Source organism: Glycine max, chromosome 4 (genome assembly GCF_000004515.6).
Source record: "Glycine max cultivar Williams 82 chromosome 4, Glycine_max_v4.0, whole genome shotgun sequence".
Classification (NCBI taxonomy): domain Eukaryota; kingdom Viridiplantae; phylum Streptophyta; class Magnoliopsida; order Fabales; family Fabaceae; genus Glycine; species Glycine max.
In genome coordinates, this window is record NC_016091.4 from 1,938,616 (window position 1) to 1,957,851 (window position 19,236).

The following is a 19,236-nucleotide window of genomic DNA, read 5'->3' on the forward strand; positions in this document are numbered from 1 at the left end:
AAATAACATTTAACCTACATTTCATTTATTCCACTTTTGACATTCGCCTCCTCTACTCGCGAACTCTCAACCTGAGACCTGAGGTGGAATGCCATGGTCATTACCAAGCAAATATAACCAATACAATAGAATAAAGAAAGTGAAATTATTTGGTTGTATTCGACTGCATTTCATTAAAATTAATTAATTTAACAATAAAAACTGTGTGGAGTAACTGTATTGAAAAAATGAGTAAATTATGTTAACACTTCCTCAGTCACTGTCGGCAAAACATCTTATTAGCAAGCAGAAAAAAATCTATATTTTAATCATGTTTGATTTCAAGACAAAATATCAACATTTAGGACATAGTAAGACTAATTTTTACACTTTAGTAAAAATTATAATAAAATACTTTTTTAAAATTATGTTATTGATACAAAATATTTATAAAATCTATCAATGGTTAATTTTGGTTAAAAAATTTATCTGATCAGTTTAAATAACAAAACGGAATATCATTCCACTGAAAAAACTTGTTGATTCCAATAAATTATATTAGCATTAAATATGTTTGCCTTTCTTGTACACTAAAACCATTGGTCAAAATGAACCCTAATATACAACACTTGAGTAGGCGAATTACAGAGAATGGATGCAGTAATTAGCGAAGTAATTGAAGGGTGGATTAGGAAGAAAGAGATGTGGCAGTCACGCAGGAAACATGAGAATGAAATAATCATAAATGGAATTTCAAAAGGGGAAGACTTAGGAGTGTTTGTTTGGTTTCGCTCCAATTCCAACCCCGCCTTCCGCAAGTACGTATTCATAACAGAACTGACACGTGCTTCTCACACACTCACCCTCTGGTGCTCCGCAGTGCACCATCCTAAAAAATAATACTGATTCACTTTGTCACTCCTCCACAGTCATTCAACGCACTCCAAAACGCAGCTTCTATATTTACTTTCGATTCGATCTCGTTAATTTACTGCGGGATTCGGGATTAATTAAATTCCTTTCACTCTGCAAAAGAGAGAAAATATAAATAGATTTATTTTGAAGACTCACGATAATCAAATAATTAAATACTAACTGTCCTTCCTAATCCTAGAAAACAAAATAAAAATACATTTGAGACTTGAGAGGCTTCCTTTTTCTTTCCCTTCGTTGCCTTGCCTTTCTTTTCTCGTGAGTATTTCCATTTATTTACCCCTCTCTCTCTCTCTCTCTCTACTCTCGCTTCAATCTGTTACTACTACTTTATTTCACAAAGAACCTGATTCTCGGAACACGAGGCACGAACGAATTACTTTTCTCCCTTGCTCGCCTTTTTATTGCTTCGAACCGAAACTTAAACACTGAACAGTGGTTGTGATTCTATGATTTTGTTTGCGGTGCGGTTTCGGAATTAGAGAAATGAAAGGCGGTGAGTGACAGAAGAAATGACGAAACGACACACTAATAAACAACAACAATCTCAATCTTCTTCTTCTTCTTCTGGGGGACGCAACCTAATCCCTCCTGCGTGTGGTAACTATTTCACCACTCATTTTCTGTTTCTATTTCCTCTTGTCGCTTTCCGATAACTAACGCCTCACCCCTTCTCACTCCAAATAAAATAGCATAGATAAATATCTACCACTTTTTTTTTTCTCTCTCTCTCTCTATTTGAGATAGGTTTGAATGCGAGTCGTGGGGACCTTGAGTTTTCGGAGAAATCAAAGAAGGAGAAGGTGAGAAGCTTGAGCGCTGTTGATGAAGCTTTATCAATGGGTTGCCGTGTCTCTCACTCTCATAAACCAACCAAGAAATTTAAGCTTCCCAGAAAGGTACCACCTCTGGTACTAGTACTAGTTAGTTATGTATGCCGCTATTTTCGATTCCGGGATTGTATTTGTGAAATGTTTTTTTTAATATTTAATGATTTGGCAGTTTCTGAAGGACTGCAATGGCGTTGATCATGCCTCTGTTCCACGGAAGATACGTTCAGGTGCCCTATTTTCGGATTCACAGTAAAAGATGTCGCATTTATCTTCTCTTATTTTATCCAAATTCTATTATTCATCGGAAGGGGACTCACATTTCCATCTGCGCTCTAATATAAAATTAAAGGCTGTACAGTGTAATTTTTCAACAGTGTGTGGTACTTTTGAAAAGAATGAATAATCATATATTTTTTTTAAAAATAAAATTATTATTGAGAGATATTTCTACGGTGGATTTGCTTTGTAGCAGCACTCTTTCCATTGAGGTAGTTAGGACTTGGGATTTTTTTCTATAGTATCAAATCTTCTTTATTTATTTATTTTAAAAGGTGGGGATTTTGTATCTGTTGAAATTACAGCTGTGAAGAAACGGGGTCGCGAATCCATCTTTGGTGATTCTGAAAAGGTGAACCATAGGATGAACGGAATGGAATCTCCCCAAAAAGATGGCATAAAGAAATCCAAAGTGAGTGTTGCAACACGTCTTTGTGGTTCAAAACTCCACCTTTTGCTTCGTTTTTCTAGCCATTATTTCAATTTCACTTTTCTTTACTTGTGCATTTTTGCTTTTGTTAGAAACAAAGAACCCCGGGCTGGTCCACGAGGCTAGTCTCACCGGGGCCCATCACAAAGGATGAGGAAGAGGTTGTGGAGACTCTCTATGCATTGGCTGGAATGTTCCCTGCAGATAATGCCTCCAATGCTATTAAGAGTGAACTTGGCAGTGAATCTTTACCAGAAAACTCCACGGTTTTACAGGACCAAGAGGAGAGTCAGAGTGCTAATGTTACTGTTGAAGGTTGCTCTCTCCCTCACGGCACTTTTAATAGCTATTAATTAATTTATGTATTTTAAGTTTTCTTATTTTATCTTTTAATGTTTTGGGTCATGTATTCTATAGCCTCGGGAGCTACTCAGGATGGAGGAGAAAGATCACCTAGGGGGTGTAAAAAAATCAGTTTTTTGAATGAAACCAATTGTCAAGAACAGACTGATTTTCCCGAGAGTGCTAAGTTCTTGGTGGCTACTCACAGCACTGCTCCAAAAACAAATCTGCAGGCCGTGCCTATGATGGTTAAAAGTGAAAGTGGCGGCAACGTTGCATTGCATGACTCTGAATTGTTGTCTCTGGAAATGGGGTGGGTAGTTTTAGTTTTTTTTCAGTTGCATTCTGAAATCTCTCGACTCTATCCTTTTCAAATCTTTAATATTTTTTTTTTCATGTTTTCTCATCGTATTGCAGATTAAATGTGCCTGCACAACCACAGATTTCATATATAGAAAGGCAATCAGACGGGGGATTTCAGACGGTAGTCATTTCAAATTTCACAATTTGCACTAAAATTCTTGGCTAGTGTTAGTACTATTGGTGTTATTGGCTTACATTTCAGGTCAGAAGCGTTGATTATAAGCAAGAACAACAACATCTAATTAAGTACCAAAAAGAAACTGGTACGCTCGAGGGCGAAGCCTGCCTGTTACAAGCAGTGATTTTCTTTTTCTTCTTAATTTCAGTAAGTATAAGTATAGGCTAAAGTATTTCATCAGTTGTCTGACTAAGACATTTTTTTGGTTGTTTTATTAGAAGGTTCAGCATTGTCGCCAGACTTGTCTCGGATTGCATCAGCTGGGATCACTAGTGCTTCTTATTTGCAGTAAGTTTCTCTTATTCCGCTTCATTTTGACCTATTTTCCCCTCTTCAGCATGTCCTGATTTGATGGATTTTCCTTCTGAAGGTCTTCTTCTGCTAAAGCTCAAGATTGGCTGAATACTGCTATTGGTATCTCGAAACAGAATTTGATGGAAAGTTGTTCCTCTGGTGGAAAGGTAAATGAATTACAAATTTGTACTTATACTGCTTTTTTGCATGATTTACCTTTTGTATAACGGCAAAAGTTCTTCATCCTAGTCAATGTACTCCACTCAAAAAGTTCTTCATCGGTGCAGATTTCCGAAATTATTACTCATAAAAAGTCATGGAAGAGGTGTGCAGCTCATGTTCACATCAGTCATCTCATCCGTAGTTTAGAAGTGTCAAAACGACAGGTGGGCAAAGAACATGAGCTTTGTCCTCAAACAAGAGTACACCAAGGGTCAAAATGTGGGGTTCTAACACAAGCACACAACTTGAATTGGATGAGAAGTGGAAATAGTCATGCTACTCGAACAGTTTATTCTGCTACTACGAGTAATTCACGTGAAACCAAGAATGGTATTCTTCAGCATGGCCTTTATCATGAAAAATCTCAGGCTCCCCCAACACCTGGAGTGTATGATCCTCAAAAGCAAGTAAGCTATGGATAATTTTGATTATAGTAATAGTACCTCCCTGTGTCCCCTCTTCCTCGCGCCTGATTTGATGTCTATTCATATTACACAGTGTTCCAACTTCTTGTCCTTGTCAACTAGAGGTAGTGAGTTAAAGGTCAACGAAAGTTTTAATAAAGGTGAAAGTAAGTTGGAACCATATTCAAAACAGCAACTGCCTTATTTTCAGTCACTACATCAGCAGCAGCAGCAGCATGGCCTCATGCCCATTCAAAGTTCTACGTATGCCTCAACTTTCCTTGATCAGCTTCCTGTTGCAGGACCACAGGTTTTTTTTACTTACTAGACTCCTATCAATCTTATACTATTAAAGAACTACAAAATCTAGAGTCAAGTTTTAGAAAAATAGCTTAAAGTAGTGACTATATTGTTCAACATGATATTAATGATGCGGCTAAAATTTATTGTCAACTTGAATAACCTGCCCCACCCGGCCACCCTCGAAGAAAAAAAAAAGAAAGACTTGAGAGAGAAGCCATGCAATTTATTTATATCCTTAATATAATAGCACCCTCTCCCTTTGTCTTATTATCATATTAAGCTCAGTTTCGTAGTAATGCTTTAATTGACTGCAGGTTCGATTGCAGCAGCCTCATTATTATGGTACCCCGTTACGTGGAACTCATTATAGTTCGACAGTTTCCTATAAACAACAGCAGCAAAGTTTTTGGGCGGTGCAGCTAGCAGCTCAAGGTGGGTCTTCTTCTATGAATTGCAGCATTGTGAGGGCCCAATATCCTAATTGGCAAAGTGGTAGACATGACTCTTCTGTAGCCCAAGTAATCCTTCCCCATTCCCCTGCATCTGCATCTGCATCCTTAGAAACACTTGGATCCAAAATCACTTCAATCTCCGAGCAGAACCTATTCAGCTTCGCTTCATCAAGATCCAGGGCAAATGGGCAAGGCATTTATCTTGCTTCGTCTGTGTGTGATGAAAGTAAAGGTAGGTTCCGTAGTAGTAATAGTGGTACCCCATCACTGCAATTGTTATGTGATGAGCGTATTTGAAATTGAACACAAAGGATAAGGCATAGAAATATACTACTATTTCATTGTTGTATATGTGCATGCGCTGGTCTTTTTGCTACTGCTACACCTGCCACGTTAATCAACGTGGCACGGAACTTGCCGTGCCAGCGTTGTTTAACACGTTGGGAAAGGGAAACACAACGTAAATATTTAGCTAAATCTGAGACCGACAGGGCCTGCCCTGCCTTGGCATCAAGTAAATGGATTGGAGTACCTTGCTTTAGGTCTAGAAAAGGGTTACATTTCAAATGGTTGTTTAAGGTTTTTTTCACAAATTAAAAAAATACAGTATACTACTATATTTATATAAATTTTAGACTAAATTATTTTCATTTGTTGTTTTACAATTTTCTATACTAATTTTAACTACTTTATTTATTCTTCAATGAAACATTTGTTTATAATATATTTACTAAGAAGTATTAATGTTTCATGGTAAACGTAAAAATAAGATTAAAATATATTTTGTCTTTATAAAGTTATAATGTGTTGTTTTTTTGGTTTGAGTAAGATTCATTTGTATCTACTATCTAGACAAGCAAAGAGTGATGTTTAAAGGATAAATAAAATTTAATTTATTTTACAAAAGAAAAAAAGTGCGTAAACAAGCAAAACTAGACAACAAATGTTTTAAGCTCATGCAGCCCAGTTAGAAAGGTCATAAATGTTGGACTCGAGCCCCAATTAGGAATTGAAATAAAAATAAAAGAAAGACAAATAATTGTATTGGACTTAGGATTAGAGTGCCCATTTTAAAAGTAGACGTTGTCTTAAAAAAAAAAGAATAATTCTTAATAGACATAAATTTCAAATTAAATTATTTTGAGTTGAAAGTTTTAAAATAAAAAACTATACTATTTTCAAATCATGTACCTTTTAACATTCAGAATCAAGTGTCAACATGAAATTAAATGATAATTGAAAAAATGCTACACTAACATGATAAATGGATCGATATTAAACTTTACTTTCATTGACGTGAGATTATGACTAGCAAACTTAGAAATTAATTTAGTTTGTAATGAATACTTAACTTATAATCCTCTAAGTCGTGATGCATATAATTCATATAGTATCATCTCTTGTAAATTGACAAAGGTTCATGTATAATGGGTTATTGGATTTAAATCACTTTTACATGTTTTTGTTTTTTTATATAACTTTTATTTTCTTTCCAAATGAGAATTACACATTACTTAAATATCTTTCATTTTTTTTAAAATAACATTGGCTTTTCATAGTTGTTGTTTTCTTCTTGATTGTATTAGTTTTTATTTAAAAATTAAGTTCTTAACCTTATTTGTAAATTTTCTCTCTTGTTATTGCTTTTGAACTATCCCTCCCTCCTTCTCTCTCTCCCTTTCTCCCAAAATTTACTATTTAAAGTGAGTGACTCCTTTGTCTCCCCTTGACCTAAGCTCTTTATCCCTTATCTCTCTCTCTCTCTCCCTTTCCCTTTAGACCTCTTTTTCTAGATTTAATATATGTCTTTCACTCTTTGATGAAAAACAACTCGATTTGTGCTTTCTTTCTCACACTTTGAAGGTGAGTGACTTTTTTTCTTCCCTTGGTCTATGTTTTTGTTTATCTTTCTTGCTCACTCTCTACGTGTCTTTGTCACTAGATCTACATTTTCTCATTGTCCAGATCTATTATTTGTCTTTCACTCTTCAATTGAAAGCAACCTGATTTGTTGTTTCTTTCTCACTATTTAAAAGCGAGCAAACCTTTTCCCATCCCTTGATTTGAGTTTCTTATCTCTCTCTGCCCCTTTCTTTCTTCCTCCCTAGATCTACGCTTTGAAAGTGAGTGAATCTTTCTCTTTTCCCATCTAATATTCCTATCACTCTTTGATGGAAAGCAATTTGATCTATTCTTTCTTTCTCACTCTCCAAAAACAAATGACTAATTTTCCTTCCCTTGATCTATACTTCTTATCTCACTCACTTGCTCCTTCTATGCCTTTTTTTTTTTCCAGATCTACGCTTTGAAAGTAAGTGATTTTTTCCCTTGTTCAAATTTGTTTTTCCTCTCATTATTCAATGGCAAATAACTTGATTTGCTTTTTATTTATTGATCTTTGAAGGTGAGCAAACATTTTTCCTTCCCTTGATCTAAGTTGCTTATGTTTCTCTGTCTCTCCCTCTCCCCCCTGGATCTACACTTCGAAAGTGAATGAATCTTTCTTTTTTCCATATCTGATATTCCTTTATCACTCTTCAATGGAAAACAATTTGATCTATGTTTTATTTCTCACTCTTTGAAGGTGAATGAATCATTTCCTTTCTTAATCTATACTTTTTATCCCTTTTGCTCACGCCCTTTGCTCCTCTCTTCTCAAATCTACACTTTGAAAGAAAGTGATTTTTTTGCCTTGCCCAAATATATTTCCCCTTTCTCACTTTTCAATGGAAAACAACCTGATTTGTTATTTCTTTCTTGCTCTTTGGTGAGCAAACCTTTCTTCTTTCCTTCATCTAAGCTTCTTATCTTTCTTTCCCTTAGATCCATGCTTTGAAAGTGAGTGAATCTTTCTCTTTCCCAGATATGATATCCCTCTATCACTCATTGATGAAAAGTAACCCGATATGTGCTTTCTTTCTCACTCTTCGAAGATGAGTGACTCATTTTATTTTCCTTGATCTATATTATACATCTCTTTCTCTTGCTCCCTTAACATTTGTCTTTTCATATCTATGCTTTGAAAGCAAGTGAATCTTTCTCCTTGTCCAAATCTGTTTTTTTTTCTCTCACTTTTCAATGGAAAATAACTTGATTTGTTATTCCTTTGATACTCTTTGAAGGTGAGAAAACCTTTTCATATTATTACTTTGTACCATGTAATTTCTTTTTGTATTTATAAAATGATAAGTCTATAAGAATTATAAAAAAAGTTATTAATTTAATTATGGTACATTGTACTTAATTGCATGATTGATAATGGTAGGTATTTTTGTCATTAATTTAGGCAGTTCCTTGTTTGTGTTGACAGTTGGTGGGCTTTGGCTTCAAATTGCACAACCTAGGTGAAGGGACAAAGGACTTGTGAATTGGTGATAGTGCTTACTTCTCCTTAAAGAACTTTGAGAATCGTTTAAAAATGTAGTTCTTATGTAGTAGAAGTCTTGCTGGTAATAAATAAAGATGACACCATCATGAGATATTATATTCCATACATGTTTGCAATTTAGTTGCATGCATTTAGGTTAGTTTGTTGCTTTGTTTATTTCGGTTAATAATTGCTAATAATTTTCTTCTTGGGCGCAACTTTTTTTTTGTTTGTCTTTATCATTGATTTTGCTTCTACATTAAGTATTTCTCACAATTTTGATAAAGTTAGTGTTTACTGATTTTTTTACTTTTGCTTTGGCTTATTTTTGTTTTTTCATTGCAACCCATGGAACAACTTATATGTTCAAATTGGTGTCTCAATATCCAATCTTTTCATTCTAACAAATTATAACGCTTGATCAAGATTAAGATTCATGCTTGGTTAGATGGACTTTTTTTTTCATTTTCTATGATAATAATAATGCATTGAGAGGAGTAATCTAACAACTATAATTCTTATGGTCCTTTACGCTTAAAGCGTTACTACAACGAATATATGAGTGAATAATAAACGACGACTTGGTTAGCAATTATTAAATGCTTCTTTGTGTAGTCTTGTGAGGATAAATTTGCCTGAGACACTAATAAAAGGAGAAACCAAAATGTTCACTCTTTGGTACTTTGAGGGACATTTAACTTTACGTATAAAATTTGGTTGACTAAAATGATCATGGACCTTCCTAAATGCAATTCACATTTACATTCGTGTGGTGTTGACTAGGTGTAAAATTCACCAAAGTATTAGCACATTAACTCAAAAGTATCATATGAAATATAAAGTCATAATCATTTTGTATGCATTTACTCATCATACTTATTGTTGTCATTATCTCATACCCTATTTATTTGATGAATGATGAACATTTACAAAGCTTATTTGTAAATTTTGTATAATGTTTTTGCATCTCACATTTTTTTCCTAACTTAGTTTGTAAAAATATTTCCTTTATCTACTATCAGTGAGATTATGTGAGATCCTTGAGGACAAAGTAAGCACCACTATTAGAAGTCTTGCGTCCCTTCATCCTTGGTTGTGCAATGAAGTACCATTTTTTCAAGGCAAAAAGTATAGTTATTGCTATGGACAAGTTTTCAATCAATCATAATTGTTAGACCCAACAATCCCTTAAATTATGTCGTTCATCATTGGTGAGAATCTTGGCAATAATTATTGATTGCCTTGATTGGGTGGCTCCCTCAATCAATGCTCCAATCACACCAATCCTCATAAAAGTTGTGGAAGTCACACCTTAACGTGAACAAGCTACTCCTTTGCACTCACTCTATATAAGCGCACAACACACCAAGGGGTACTTGAGATATGTTTGTTTCCCTACCTATTCCTATGAGTCTAAACTAACTTAAACATTAGACTCCCTGCGGGTAACCAACATGGTCTTTGCTCATGGGTTTTGTCGAGTGCAGTCAGATGACTTACCTGAAATGTTGGCAAGAACATTAGACACCCACCATGTGGGTTCCTAGTAAAACTTTTTTGGTCATATGAACCAAGATCCTTCCCTTCTCTTTTGAATTGTTTGACCAATTGTCAACTTACATGCTCTCATCCAATCAAGATCCTTTTTTGCTACAACACAATTATCTTCTTTTGTTGCTCTCCTTATTAAATTTTAACATTCATTTTTATATGCATAAGAACATTGTATATGCATCTTTGACTTTACATGTCATAATATGTTAACTCAAATGCGAATAGGGGATTAAAATTCTAGTAAACGAGAAACAACACTTCACTTCATCATTGCCATTCTAATGAATTTACTATTCCCCTACACCGATGGACACTGAATATTATTATTATTATTATTTATGAATTATTACAAATAAAGTAATGATATATGAATACTTCTCAATTTCAAACATCATATTGACATTTTTTTTTTGTCAATATTTCTATCACATCATATATTCTATTATATATGTATTTTTGTATCACTGTATATCATTTTTTGGACAACCATTGAATACAAACACTTCATCAATATGTTTTATTTCTTTTTTATTATTATTTCATCACATATCAGTCACTTACTCTTTTTATTTTTCTCCAAGTATAAACACCCACTGATATTAATCATTTTATTTTTTTAATTTTTGTATCACATTTCCTATAATGTGAACCCTGTAGGTTTCCATAGGCTTCTCTAGTGGAAAGAAAAACGAAAGAACAGTGGGGCTCTTTAAGTTGGCTACGGGTGAAGAGTCCTTGTCTTTAGTTGTGCTAAAAATATATAAATATTTTGGGCCATTTAGGTCCAACACCAACAGTACCAAGACCCAAGAGCATCCATCCACCCACCCTCAAACATAACAGAATTCTAGTGAAGTGGACGCGAAGAAACGAAGCTTCCAATCTTCATATGTTATATCTCAACCCTCTCTCCTTTGTCCAATTCTAGTACTTAATTCCTACTTGTAGACAATCCATCTCAATCTTCTCTCTCACATACACATTCACTAGCAGCCATCCTTGTTCGCTGTTTCCACTCCCATCCCTTTTAATTTTCTTAGCTTTATTGTGGAAGAAACACAAACATGAACATGGAAGGTGGTGTCTTGCTGGTCAGAAAGGCAGAGATAGACACAAGGGCACCATTCCGGTCTGTCAAAGAGGCTGTCTCATTGTTCGGTGAGAAAGTCTTAGCTGGAGAGGTTTATGCAAGTGCAAACAAGCTCAAAAAGGTTCTACAAATCACTTATCTTTATTGGTTACTCATTTATACACACATACATTATATGATCAATTAATCTACATTCTACAGTGAAAATTACTTGGTGCCACCTAAAAAATATCTTACGTGCGAAAGCTTTATTGATTTATTTCTTTACTCTTTATTTCATTAATTTTTTTCTGATTACGTTGATTCTTGACCGAAGTACCTTTGTGCCATGTAGCATCACTTATCTACAATCCGCTTTAGAACATTTGCACAACAAAACTGTTTTCAATCTGTTTAGTTTTTCGGCGACTCGTACCCGTAGTCTTAGGCATCAATGGTGATGGCCTTAAACTTTTGAACTAATAGTAACAATTTTACTTGAGTTCCAATTTAGAAGTCATTTTACAAACATTTAGAAGGTTTAAATTAACTATATATTAGTCCCAAAATTTTACACAAGATGAATTCAGAATATATTTGATAATAAGTTTAAATATGGTTTTAATTTATGATAGATTAGTAAATTTTGTTTTAAGTTTTTAATAATTTTTTTTGTTTTGAGTTTCAAATGAAACAAAAATATATTTTTTATTCTTATTATTTTGCTTTAGTCATTTTAATATATATGTTTTTGTTTTTGTCCCTATAATATGGGGATCATTTATTATTAGTTCCTATCAAATATTTTGTAGAAAGATTAACATAAAATGAACAAAATTTTATATGGATTAAAATAAAATAAAAAATAGATATATTAAAAGAATTAAAATAAAATAACAAAGATTAAAAATATAATTTTTGTTTTTATTAGGAACTTAATGAAAAAAAGAATTTAAAATAAAATTTATTAGTTTATCATGAAACAAAAATATATTTTAGTTTAAACAATAGATATATATTTAAGGAGAGCTCACCGAAGCATGCGTTGCTCCAACCTTATGCTTGCTTGTAACAGGGTGCAAACAACAACAGATGGTTATTCAGCGGCAGCCTGTGTCGTGTGCTTTCTTGTAATTTGCGTGTCTTCCTTTCTTTATCGTGTCATAGAATAAAGGCACTGAAAAACTAAATTAATTTATGCTTTTGCTCGTACGATACCTTAATTATAATCTATTCATATCTCAAGCTTTGTGGGAAAATATTGAAATAGTAACTATACTTATTCAATACTTTTTTTTAAAGGATTATTCAATACTTTTTTTCCTGTTCCTTTCAATTACATAATTCATTTATCTTACATGTCCATTTTTTAATCTTCTTCCTACTTTCTATTGTGTGAATTTTACACTTCGTTACAAAGAAGAGTTTTATTAACAAATATTCTTAAGATATTAATTAAGGAATTAAAATAAAAAAATCATTTATAATTTAAATTTTTTAACAAATATTCTTAGAACACCAGTTAGCTATTACCAATATATAATAGAATAGTAGTGTATTGTTCCACTCCACACATAGATCTAATTGGTTGTTATAGATACAGAGTGGAGCAAATGAAAACGGCGTTGATTTTTGGAGAATTGAAAACGTTGAAGCTGAGTTAGAGGAGACGAGGGAAAACCTGCAGAGGGCAAAGGAAGAAAGCATGGTAATGGCCCATTGCCTGTCTTCTCTGCAGGAAGAGCTTGAACGCACGAAGCAAGAGCTCCAACAACTGAAGCAACGGGAAACAGAGAAGCACCCGGTGGAATCTGAAATTGAAGATGTCAAGTTTGTGGAGAACTTAACGACGTTTGGAGTGCAAAGTTCGAGATTCGACCAGGAAAATATGGAGTTCCAAAAGAAAAGGTACGTCACGTTCGCGAATCCGCCATCGGTGTCTCATCACGTGATGCTACCGCAACACGGGGTTGAAAAGTTGGAAAGGCACCCTTCTCTCAGGAAGAAGAACAAGAAGTCGTTCATTCCTTTGATTGGAGGCATTTTTTCAAGGAAAAAGGGAAGCCAAGAAATTCCATGAAACCAATTTGAATCAAACGTAAGTTCAGGGCTTTGGTTGGTTTTCCAAACATACGCTAAGTACCATATATGTTTTCGGTTTACTAATATGTTAATTACCAGAATAATTGCCAACTGCATTTTGTTTAGAGTTTCTTTTCTTTCTTTTTTCTCAAAAGGTATATTTTCTTGTCCTCTGTAACGTAACAGACTTTAATGGCAAATGGCCCGTACAATGTAGTTAAACTCAGTAGCAGAGTAGCGGAATATGTATGCATGTGGAGTGTGGTTCATGTAATAAAGCACCATAATTACAATTTCACATTCTCAGTTTTCATTTAGACATATGAGGCCCAAAGAATCAAAGCAATTATTTCCACTTCAAGAGTTGGGGTCAAAATCGTGTAATGACCAAGTGACAGATTAGAAAATATAAGTCGTGGCCTAAATTTATGGAATACACTAATAAATATGGTGTAAGAATTTGTTTCTTTGAGAAGATCGATTGTTGGATAAATTTATGACAGGTGACATATAGAGAGAAATAAGATGTATAAAGATAGATGAAAATCTCAAATAAAAAATTATTAGAGTGTATCTTAGCCTATTACGGTGAATCCTTACCCTCAACATGTTTTATGAGAAGATTGTATCTATAATGTAAAATATTTTTACATTATTGTTGAATTATATATATAATAAGTTTTTTTTTTATAATAAATACCTTAAAAATTATATCTATTATATTTTTTAATTAGTTCATAGTGTACTCCTTTTTTACAATACATAATCATTAAATCATGTTTTATTTATATGCTCAAAATAAGTTTAGCAGTGTGGCTCAAATATTTGTCGAGGATGATATTGAATATAGGAATCTTTTAAAATATTGTGCTGCTTCTAACATGTTAGCCTTCTTCATGATGAGAATCATTGGATAAGATTTTAACGAAGCATAACTTGCACAACATAAATATGGTCTTCAATGTGCAAGATTCAATCCTCTTATTTTAGAGAATTTTTAACTTTAAAAAACAAACAAACAGAGATGCACATAATAAAAGTTTGGTTTATAAAATGAAGGACATATACTACTACAATTTAAGCTTAAAGTTGATTGTAACACACCCAAAACGAAAACAAATCTTATAATCAATTTATATTACATGTAATTTTTTTCTTGTTCTCAAATCTTTGGGGGTTCAACAGTCAACTTTAAGTACTTATGTTGTGTGGACTTATAGTAACACAAATGTCATAATGCGTTGTACCTCAACCCCTTGAGGGAAATTGGGAATGGTAACCCCCAAAAATAACGCGGGTTTGTTTTTTTAAAAAATAAAATCAGAACGTGGGTCTGTGTTGATTAATATATATAAGTTAGAAAATTTGTCTAATCAACTGATGCTTATTAGTGTTGTAAAAATGTAAAAGAATAAATATTTAATTTGTTTATAACCACTAGTTACTTTTGTAATCAAAACTTAAATTTAAATAATTAATATTATATAATAAAATAATTATAAATCACTTTTAAAATTAATTTTTATAAATTAAAATAATTTTTCACTTTTCTAAAAATAAAAAATTTAAATTATATATTTAATACTTTATAACATTAAAATAAATTTATTCTGATTAAATCAATTATACATAATATTTATTTATTTTAAATTTTTTATCAATATAAGTTAAGAATAATATGCTATTAGCTTAGTGTTTCGTGTCCTGCAAGGTATTATTTTCATAATTTATAATTTTTTATATATTATAACTTTTTAATGTATTTATCTATTATATTTTAATTGATAAAAATATATAGTAGTGTATGTATATACATATAATAGTTAATGATATTAATATATAATAAAATATTAAATGTTATAAAAAACTATACAAAATTTTTGTGTGATGTATATTATATTTTTATATACATGCATCGAGTTTGTATTTTTATAAAATTTCGCGTTTCATATCAAATGTATCTGTATGAATTTTATTTTATATTTAATATATTTTCTATATTTTTGAATTAATAAATTTATATATTTTTAATCGATGAAATTTGAACATTAATCAAATAAGTTAATATAAAAGCCTTCTTTAATTAATGAAAAAAATAAGGAAAAAATTGATTTGAAATAAAAATTTATTTCAAATGAGTGAATGTTATTATTGAAATTTCAAATGTTCTTTAACATTTGAACATATTTTATCAATTAATATTTAAATATGATTTACGAATTTAAAATTTCATTTTTATATTTTATTCTTATAATTTTTAATTACATGATGCAAAACATAAATTTATCCTTGTCCTGCAAAATTGATATAACTTAATGCATAGCACCTAAAAAAGATATATTGTTAACCTAAAAGTACAAAAAGAAATCAAATCAAATAAACTGATTGATTATTTTTTTTGTAGTACATTATTAAACAATATTAGAATTGTTATAAAAATAATAATAAAAGAGGAATGAAATAATTGATTAAGAATAAAAATAGAATTGCTTGCATTTAAAAGAATAAAAATTAAATATTACTCTAATAGAAAGAATATTAAAATAGAATAATATTTATTTTAATTATTAATTGAATTAATAATATTTATTTAATATTTCTGATCCTGACATGTTACGTTGGTCAGGGAAATATATACTGCCTATCAGCCTCAAATTTAGCGTGGATAGATCCAACTTCAAATTAGTCTGGTGATGATTTTTTTATTCTTTCATGATTTTACACACTAGTTTTGTTTTGTTGTTTTGTTAATAGAATCTGAAAACTAATTCAATTCAATCCCGTTCCAGAACCACTACACCATGGAGATATAATGTTAATTCAGTGATAAAGGAAAAAAAAAACTGTGAGTTTGAATCTCTAGCTATCAAACAACTAATAATACTAGCCATTAACATTTACTAATAAAAGAAAATAAAAACCTACACAGTCAACATTATTCTCCCTCATTGTATACACACGATTGGAGTACATAAAAAAGAAGCCAGCGATTGAATAGAAGTAATTCCATTATATATGCAAAAATACAATGCTCTCCCATATAAATATATATAGATGAATCACTATAGCATAAGGAAATTAAATAATATAATAAGTATAATGAACAAAGCACATATGATGGCAACCGAATCAAAGAACGCGAGGGCACAAGACATTAATCGAAGGTCAATTAATGTCAGACTCAGACAACATCAGATTTTCGACCATCCAAAACGCCATCTTGTGCTGACTTATTGAAAAACTCGATGCAATCGGCAATGGCCTCGCTGTAATGCGATTGAGAGGAATAGTAGGAACTGCATGAAGTCTTGGGCGGTTCAAACCGGTCATTAACTTTGTGCTTCGAATCCTTTGAGCGACGAGAATTAGGTACCGAGAACATTAGGCGCATGAAGATCTTGCGGAAGCGTTGGAAGAGCTTCATGGCAGAGAGGTTCAACTTTGGACGAGGCTGAGGGATTTGTTCAAAGTATGCTTCTTCTTCAGTACCTCCTCTTATTTTTATAACAACAAAACCCTCTGTTCCTGATTTATGTGGGTTGTTGTGCTTCTTGTACATTTTTCTCTCCCTTTCACACAAGCACACCCTCTTGAAATATATAGTTATCATGGTTTGGTTTCTCTTTTCTGGAGGGTATATATATATATATATATATATAAAGGGTGAGAAATTGATGAGCATTTAAATTAATTAAGCTTGAGAGATTATATATATTCCATATTGGAAGGCCAAAAAGATATTGGACAAGTAAGAAGTGCCATGTGCCCAAATGATCATTTGCATGGCCTTCCTGTCCTCACAATTTGGTTTCTTTGCTTAGGTTTGTTGATTACGTTCAATTAACATCTTAAGCTAATTCATAATCAGTAGCAGGATTAATTAGTACTCTTTTTAATTAAAATTGTGGCAGAATTAGGTGCTTTGGATAGAGTTAATAAAATTTGATCATTTTCAAGTTTATTATTAATAAAAGGAGAAGAATGATGATCGGTCCACACTGCCTCAAATATAAAAACCTTGAAGGATCTCCAACAACAATCATTTGTAACAATTAGTGGAACCCATCCAACATGTCCAACGTTAAAGCAAGTGATTTTGACCTAATTCATTCCCTCTTTCTGGATTTTTTTTTTTTTTTGTACAGTCATCAATCCTGCAAACGCTTCAGCTTTCACTAGGAAATCATCGCGAAGATAACGTGAATAATGCAGGAATAAGCTCACCAATATTTGTGTGTGTGTAATTATATATTGTATTTGTCACAACCAATCCAAATCATTTTGTACCCGAAATCTACGTGGGGATTTCATAATTATAACTGTACATAGGGAGACACACATCCGCAGACATATATGAATGTCGGTGACGCAAGTTAATAGTCATATTCATTTCTTTTATTCGAGTAGTTTTATAAGATTTTTTTTTTTTTTGGGTACAACTTACAAGAGAGAATAAAACGAAAAAGAGATAAATGACATCAGCACGGAGCAGGTCCATCAAATGTAAAATTAGTTCGAATCCTCAAGATAGTTTCAAGATTTTTTTCCTTCATTTTTCATTCAATCATGAATTGTTATACAACTGAGAATAATAATTTTCTCTTCTGAAAAGAATAATAATTTTTAAAAACACATCTAGAAATTTTTTTGATTAAATAATAGTATACAAATCTTAGATTATCTGTATGTTAAAATTAAACTTTATAAGTACTTCTATAGTGTCATAATTGATCTTTTTAATAAAATTTGAATTGTTTAAATAATAAATTATTTTTAAAATTTTAAGTCATTCAATAATTTATATTTTCATTTGATACTTAAATTGAGAAATCCAACAGGATGTGTTAAGAATTATTACCATTCCTCAATAATACTTATTAGTTATCTATTTTTTTATTTCCAAATTTTGTTAATCAAGTTATCAACTATATATATTTTTAATGAATGAACAAACTTAAATTTGTTCCATTATTAAGTTTATATATAAATATGACTTACTTCTAAAATAAGTCAATTTCTCTCATATATGTGTGTATGTATATATACACTCTTACTCTTATAGTGTATATAAAAAAATACACACTCTTATAAATATTAAGAAAATGCACGTGAGGTAAAAATTGATTCCAAGGCAGTTTAATTAATACGTTGTATAAATTATAAATTACTTGTTTCTCTATATTTCTGGATATTAAAGAAGAGATAAAAATAAGAAGCAAAAATTTGTTGATTTTGATAATATTTATTTTCTTTCTTGTAAATTTGTAAACTATGCAAAATGAAAATGAAAAGAAAAAAAAATCCTTCTATTTTCTTTACAATTGAAGAGAGAAAAAAGTCCTTCTTTTTCCTTTAAGATTTCCCTTCAACCAATCATACTAATAGCATATTGGCATGACCTCGCCCTAAGTGTTATTGCTAAATCCGTTTATGTTGAAGTAATTAATCCATTAATAAATGATTTGTGAGAGCATGTGATTACTTACAAATTGGCAGTAGATTAGAAGCTAAGAATATAATGATTGGCATTCTTTTGGCAAGTTTTAGGGGAAACAATGGATATTTTCATTTGAAGTTAAAACCAGCAGGATTACACGAATAGTGGTCCAAACAATAAACTCGCTTAAATTCTCTCTGTAGAGGCAAATTAACCTGCGGGTTATAAAAGTTTGATTAAAGCAATGGCTTCCGTACTACCAGCATTTTGGGGAAGAAATTATTGAATTTGAGGGATTATTTTTTTGTCTATGATTTTGGTTAATCGCGTAATTAGTTTAGTTGTTGAATTTTATTAACTTTTTTCCCTAAATTATAAAAAAAATGCTACATATATATCACATGAAAAATAGCCAATTGCTTTCTTGGCTTTGTGATTTGCTATATCTTCTCACATCATATCAAAGCACAAATTTACGCACAGCATCAAATCAATAAGTAAGGATCATATGCATATAACAATCTCGTATTATATAACTTCTCGGGGGTCGAGAATGTAAAACGTGGTGATGATAATGAATGAGAATCGTTCAGCTAGCATTCTGTTGGACGAATTTGATCATCAGGCCAAAGGTTCGCGGTAATCATGATTCATTCGTAAGACATTATCATTGTGTCTTGTACTTGTTTCGTCTCAAAATAACCCCTTAGGATAGGAT

The 19,236-nt window shown here is 31.9% G+C and overlaps 3 protein-coding genes and 2 long non-coding RNA genes across 7 annotated transcripts; 3 read left to right on the forward strand and 2 right to left on the reverse strand.

Annotated features, from left to right (window-relative positions):
• Positions 1-693: 693 nt before the first annotated feature.
• LOC121174760 (uncharacterized) lies at positions 694-1,233 on the reverse strand. Its single transcript, XR_005891068.1, has 2 exons — positions 1,112-1,233; positions 694-1,005 (listed from the first exon to the last, which is right to left on the reverse strand). It is a non-coding gene; the product is annotated as an uncharacterized lncRNA (long non-coding RNA).
• Positions 1,024-5,358, forward strand: LOC100781719 (uncharacterized). 2 transcript variants are annotated; one of them, XM_006577907.4, is made up of 13 exons: positions 1,024-1,512; positions 1,656-1,811; positions 1,915-1,972; positions 2,327-2,433; positions 2,544-2,766; positions 2,869-3,106; positions 3,211-3,277; positions 3,359-3,419; positions 3,553-3,622; positions 3,705-3,795; positions 3,916-4,257; positions 4,349-4,564; positions 4,872-5,358. In XM_006577907.4, the coding sequence occupies exons 2-13, from the start codon at positions 1,752-1,754 to the stop codon at positions 5,304-5,306; spliced, it is 1,968 nt and encodes a 655-aa protein (XP_006577970.1). In that variant the 5' UTR covers positions 1,024-1,512; positions 1,656-1,751; the 3' UTR covers positions 5,307-5,358. The 2 variants fall into 2 exon arrangements, with proteins under 2 accessions (XP_006577970.1, XP_003523550.1); XM_003523502.5 differs by having other exon boundaries at positions 1,660-1,811.
• A 1,391-nt stretch (positions 5,359-6,749) lies between these two features.
• On the forward strand, positions 6,750-8,500 carry LOC106798364 (uncharacterized). Its single transcript, XR_005891069.1, has 2 exons — positions 6,750-7,320; positions 8,320-8,500. It is a non-coding gene; the product is annotated as an uncharacterized lncRNA (long non-coding RNA).
• A 2,020-nt stretch (positions 8,501-10,520) lies between these two features.
• On the forward strand, positions 10,521-13,544 carry LOC100807896 (WEB family protein At1g75720). 2 transcript variants are annotated; one of them, XM_006577908.4, is made up of 2 exons: positions 10,521-11,141; positions 12,603-13,495. In XM_006577908.4, the coding sequence occupies exons 1-2, from the start codon at positions 10,995-10,997 to the stop codon at positions 13,077-13,079; spliced, it is 624 nt and encodes a 207-aa protein (XP_006577971.1). In that variant the 5' UTR covers positions 10,521-10,994; the 3' UTR covers positions 13,080-13,495. The 2 variants fall into 2 exon arrangements, with proteins under 2 accessions (XP_006577971.1, XP_003523521.1); XM_003523473.5 differs by having other exon boundaries at positions 10,537-11,141; positions 12,597-13,544.
• Positions 13,545-15,844: 2,300 nt separating this feature from the next.
• On the reverse strand, positions 15,845-16,858 carry LOC106798608 (uncharacterized). The gene has a single exon (XM_014775222.2). The coding sequence runs from the start codon at positions 16,761-16,763 to the stop codon at positions 16,263-16,265; it is 501 nt and encodes a 166-aa protein (XP_014630708.2). The 5' UTR covers positions 16,764-16,858; the 3' UTR covers positions 15,845-16,262.
• Between the last annotated feature and the right edge of the window lie 2,378 nt (positions 16,859-19,236).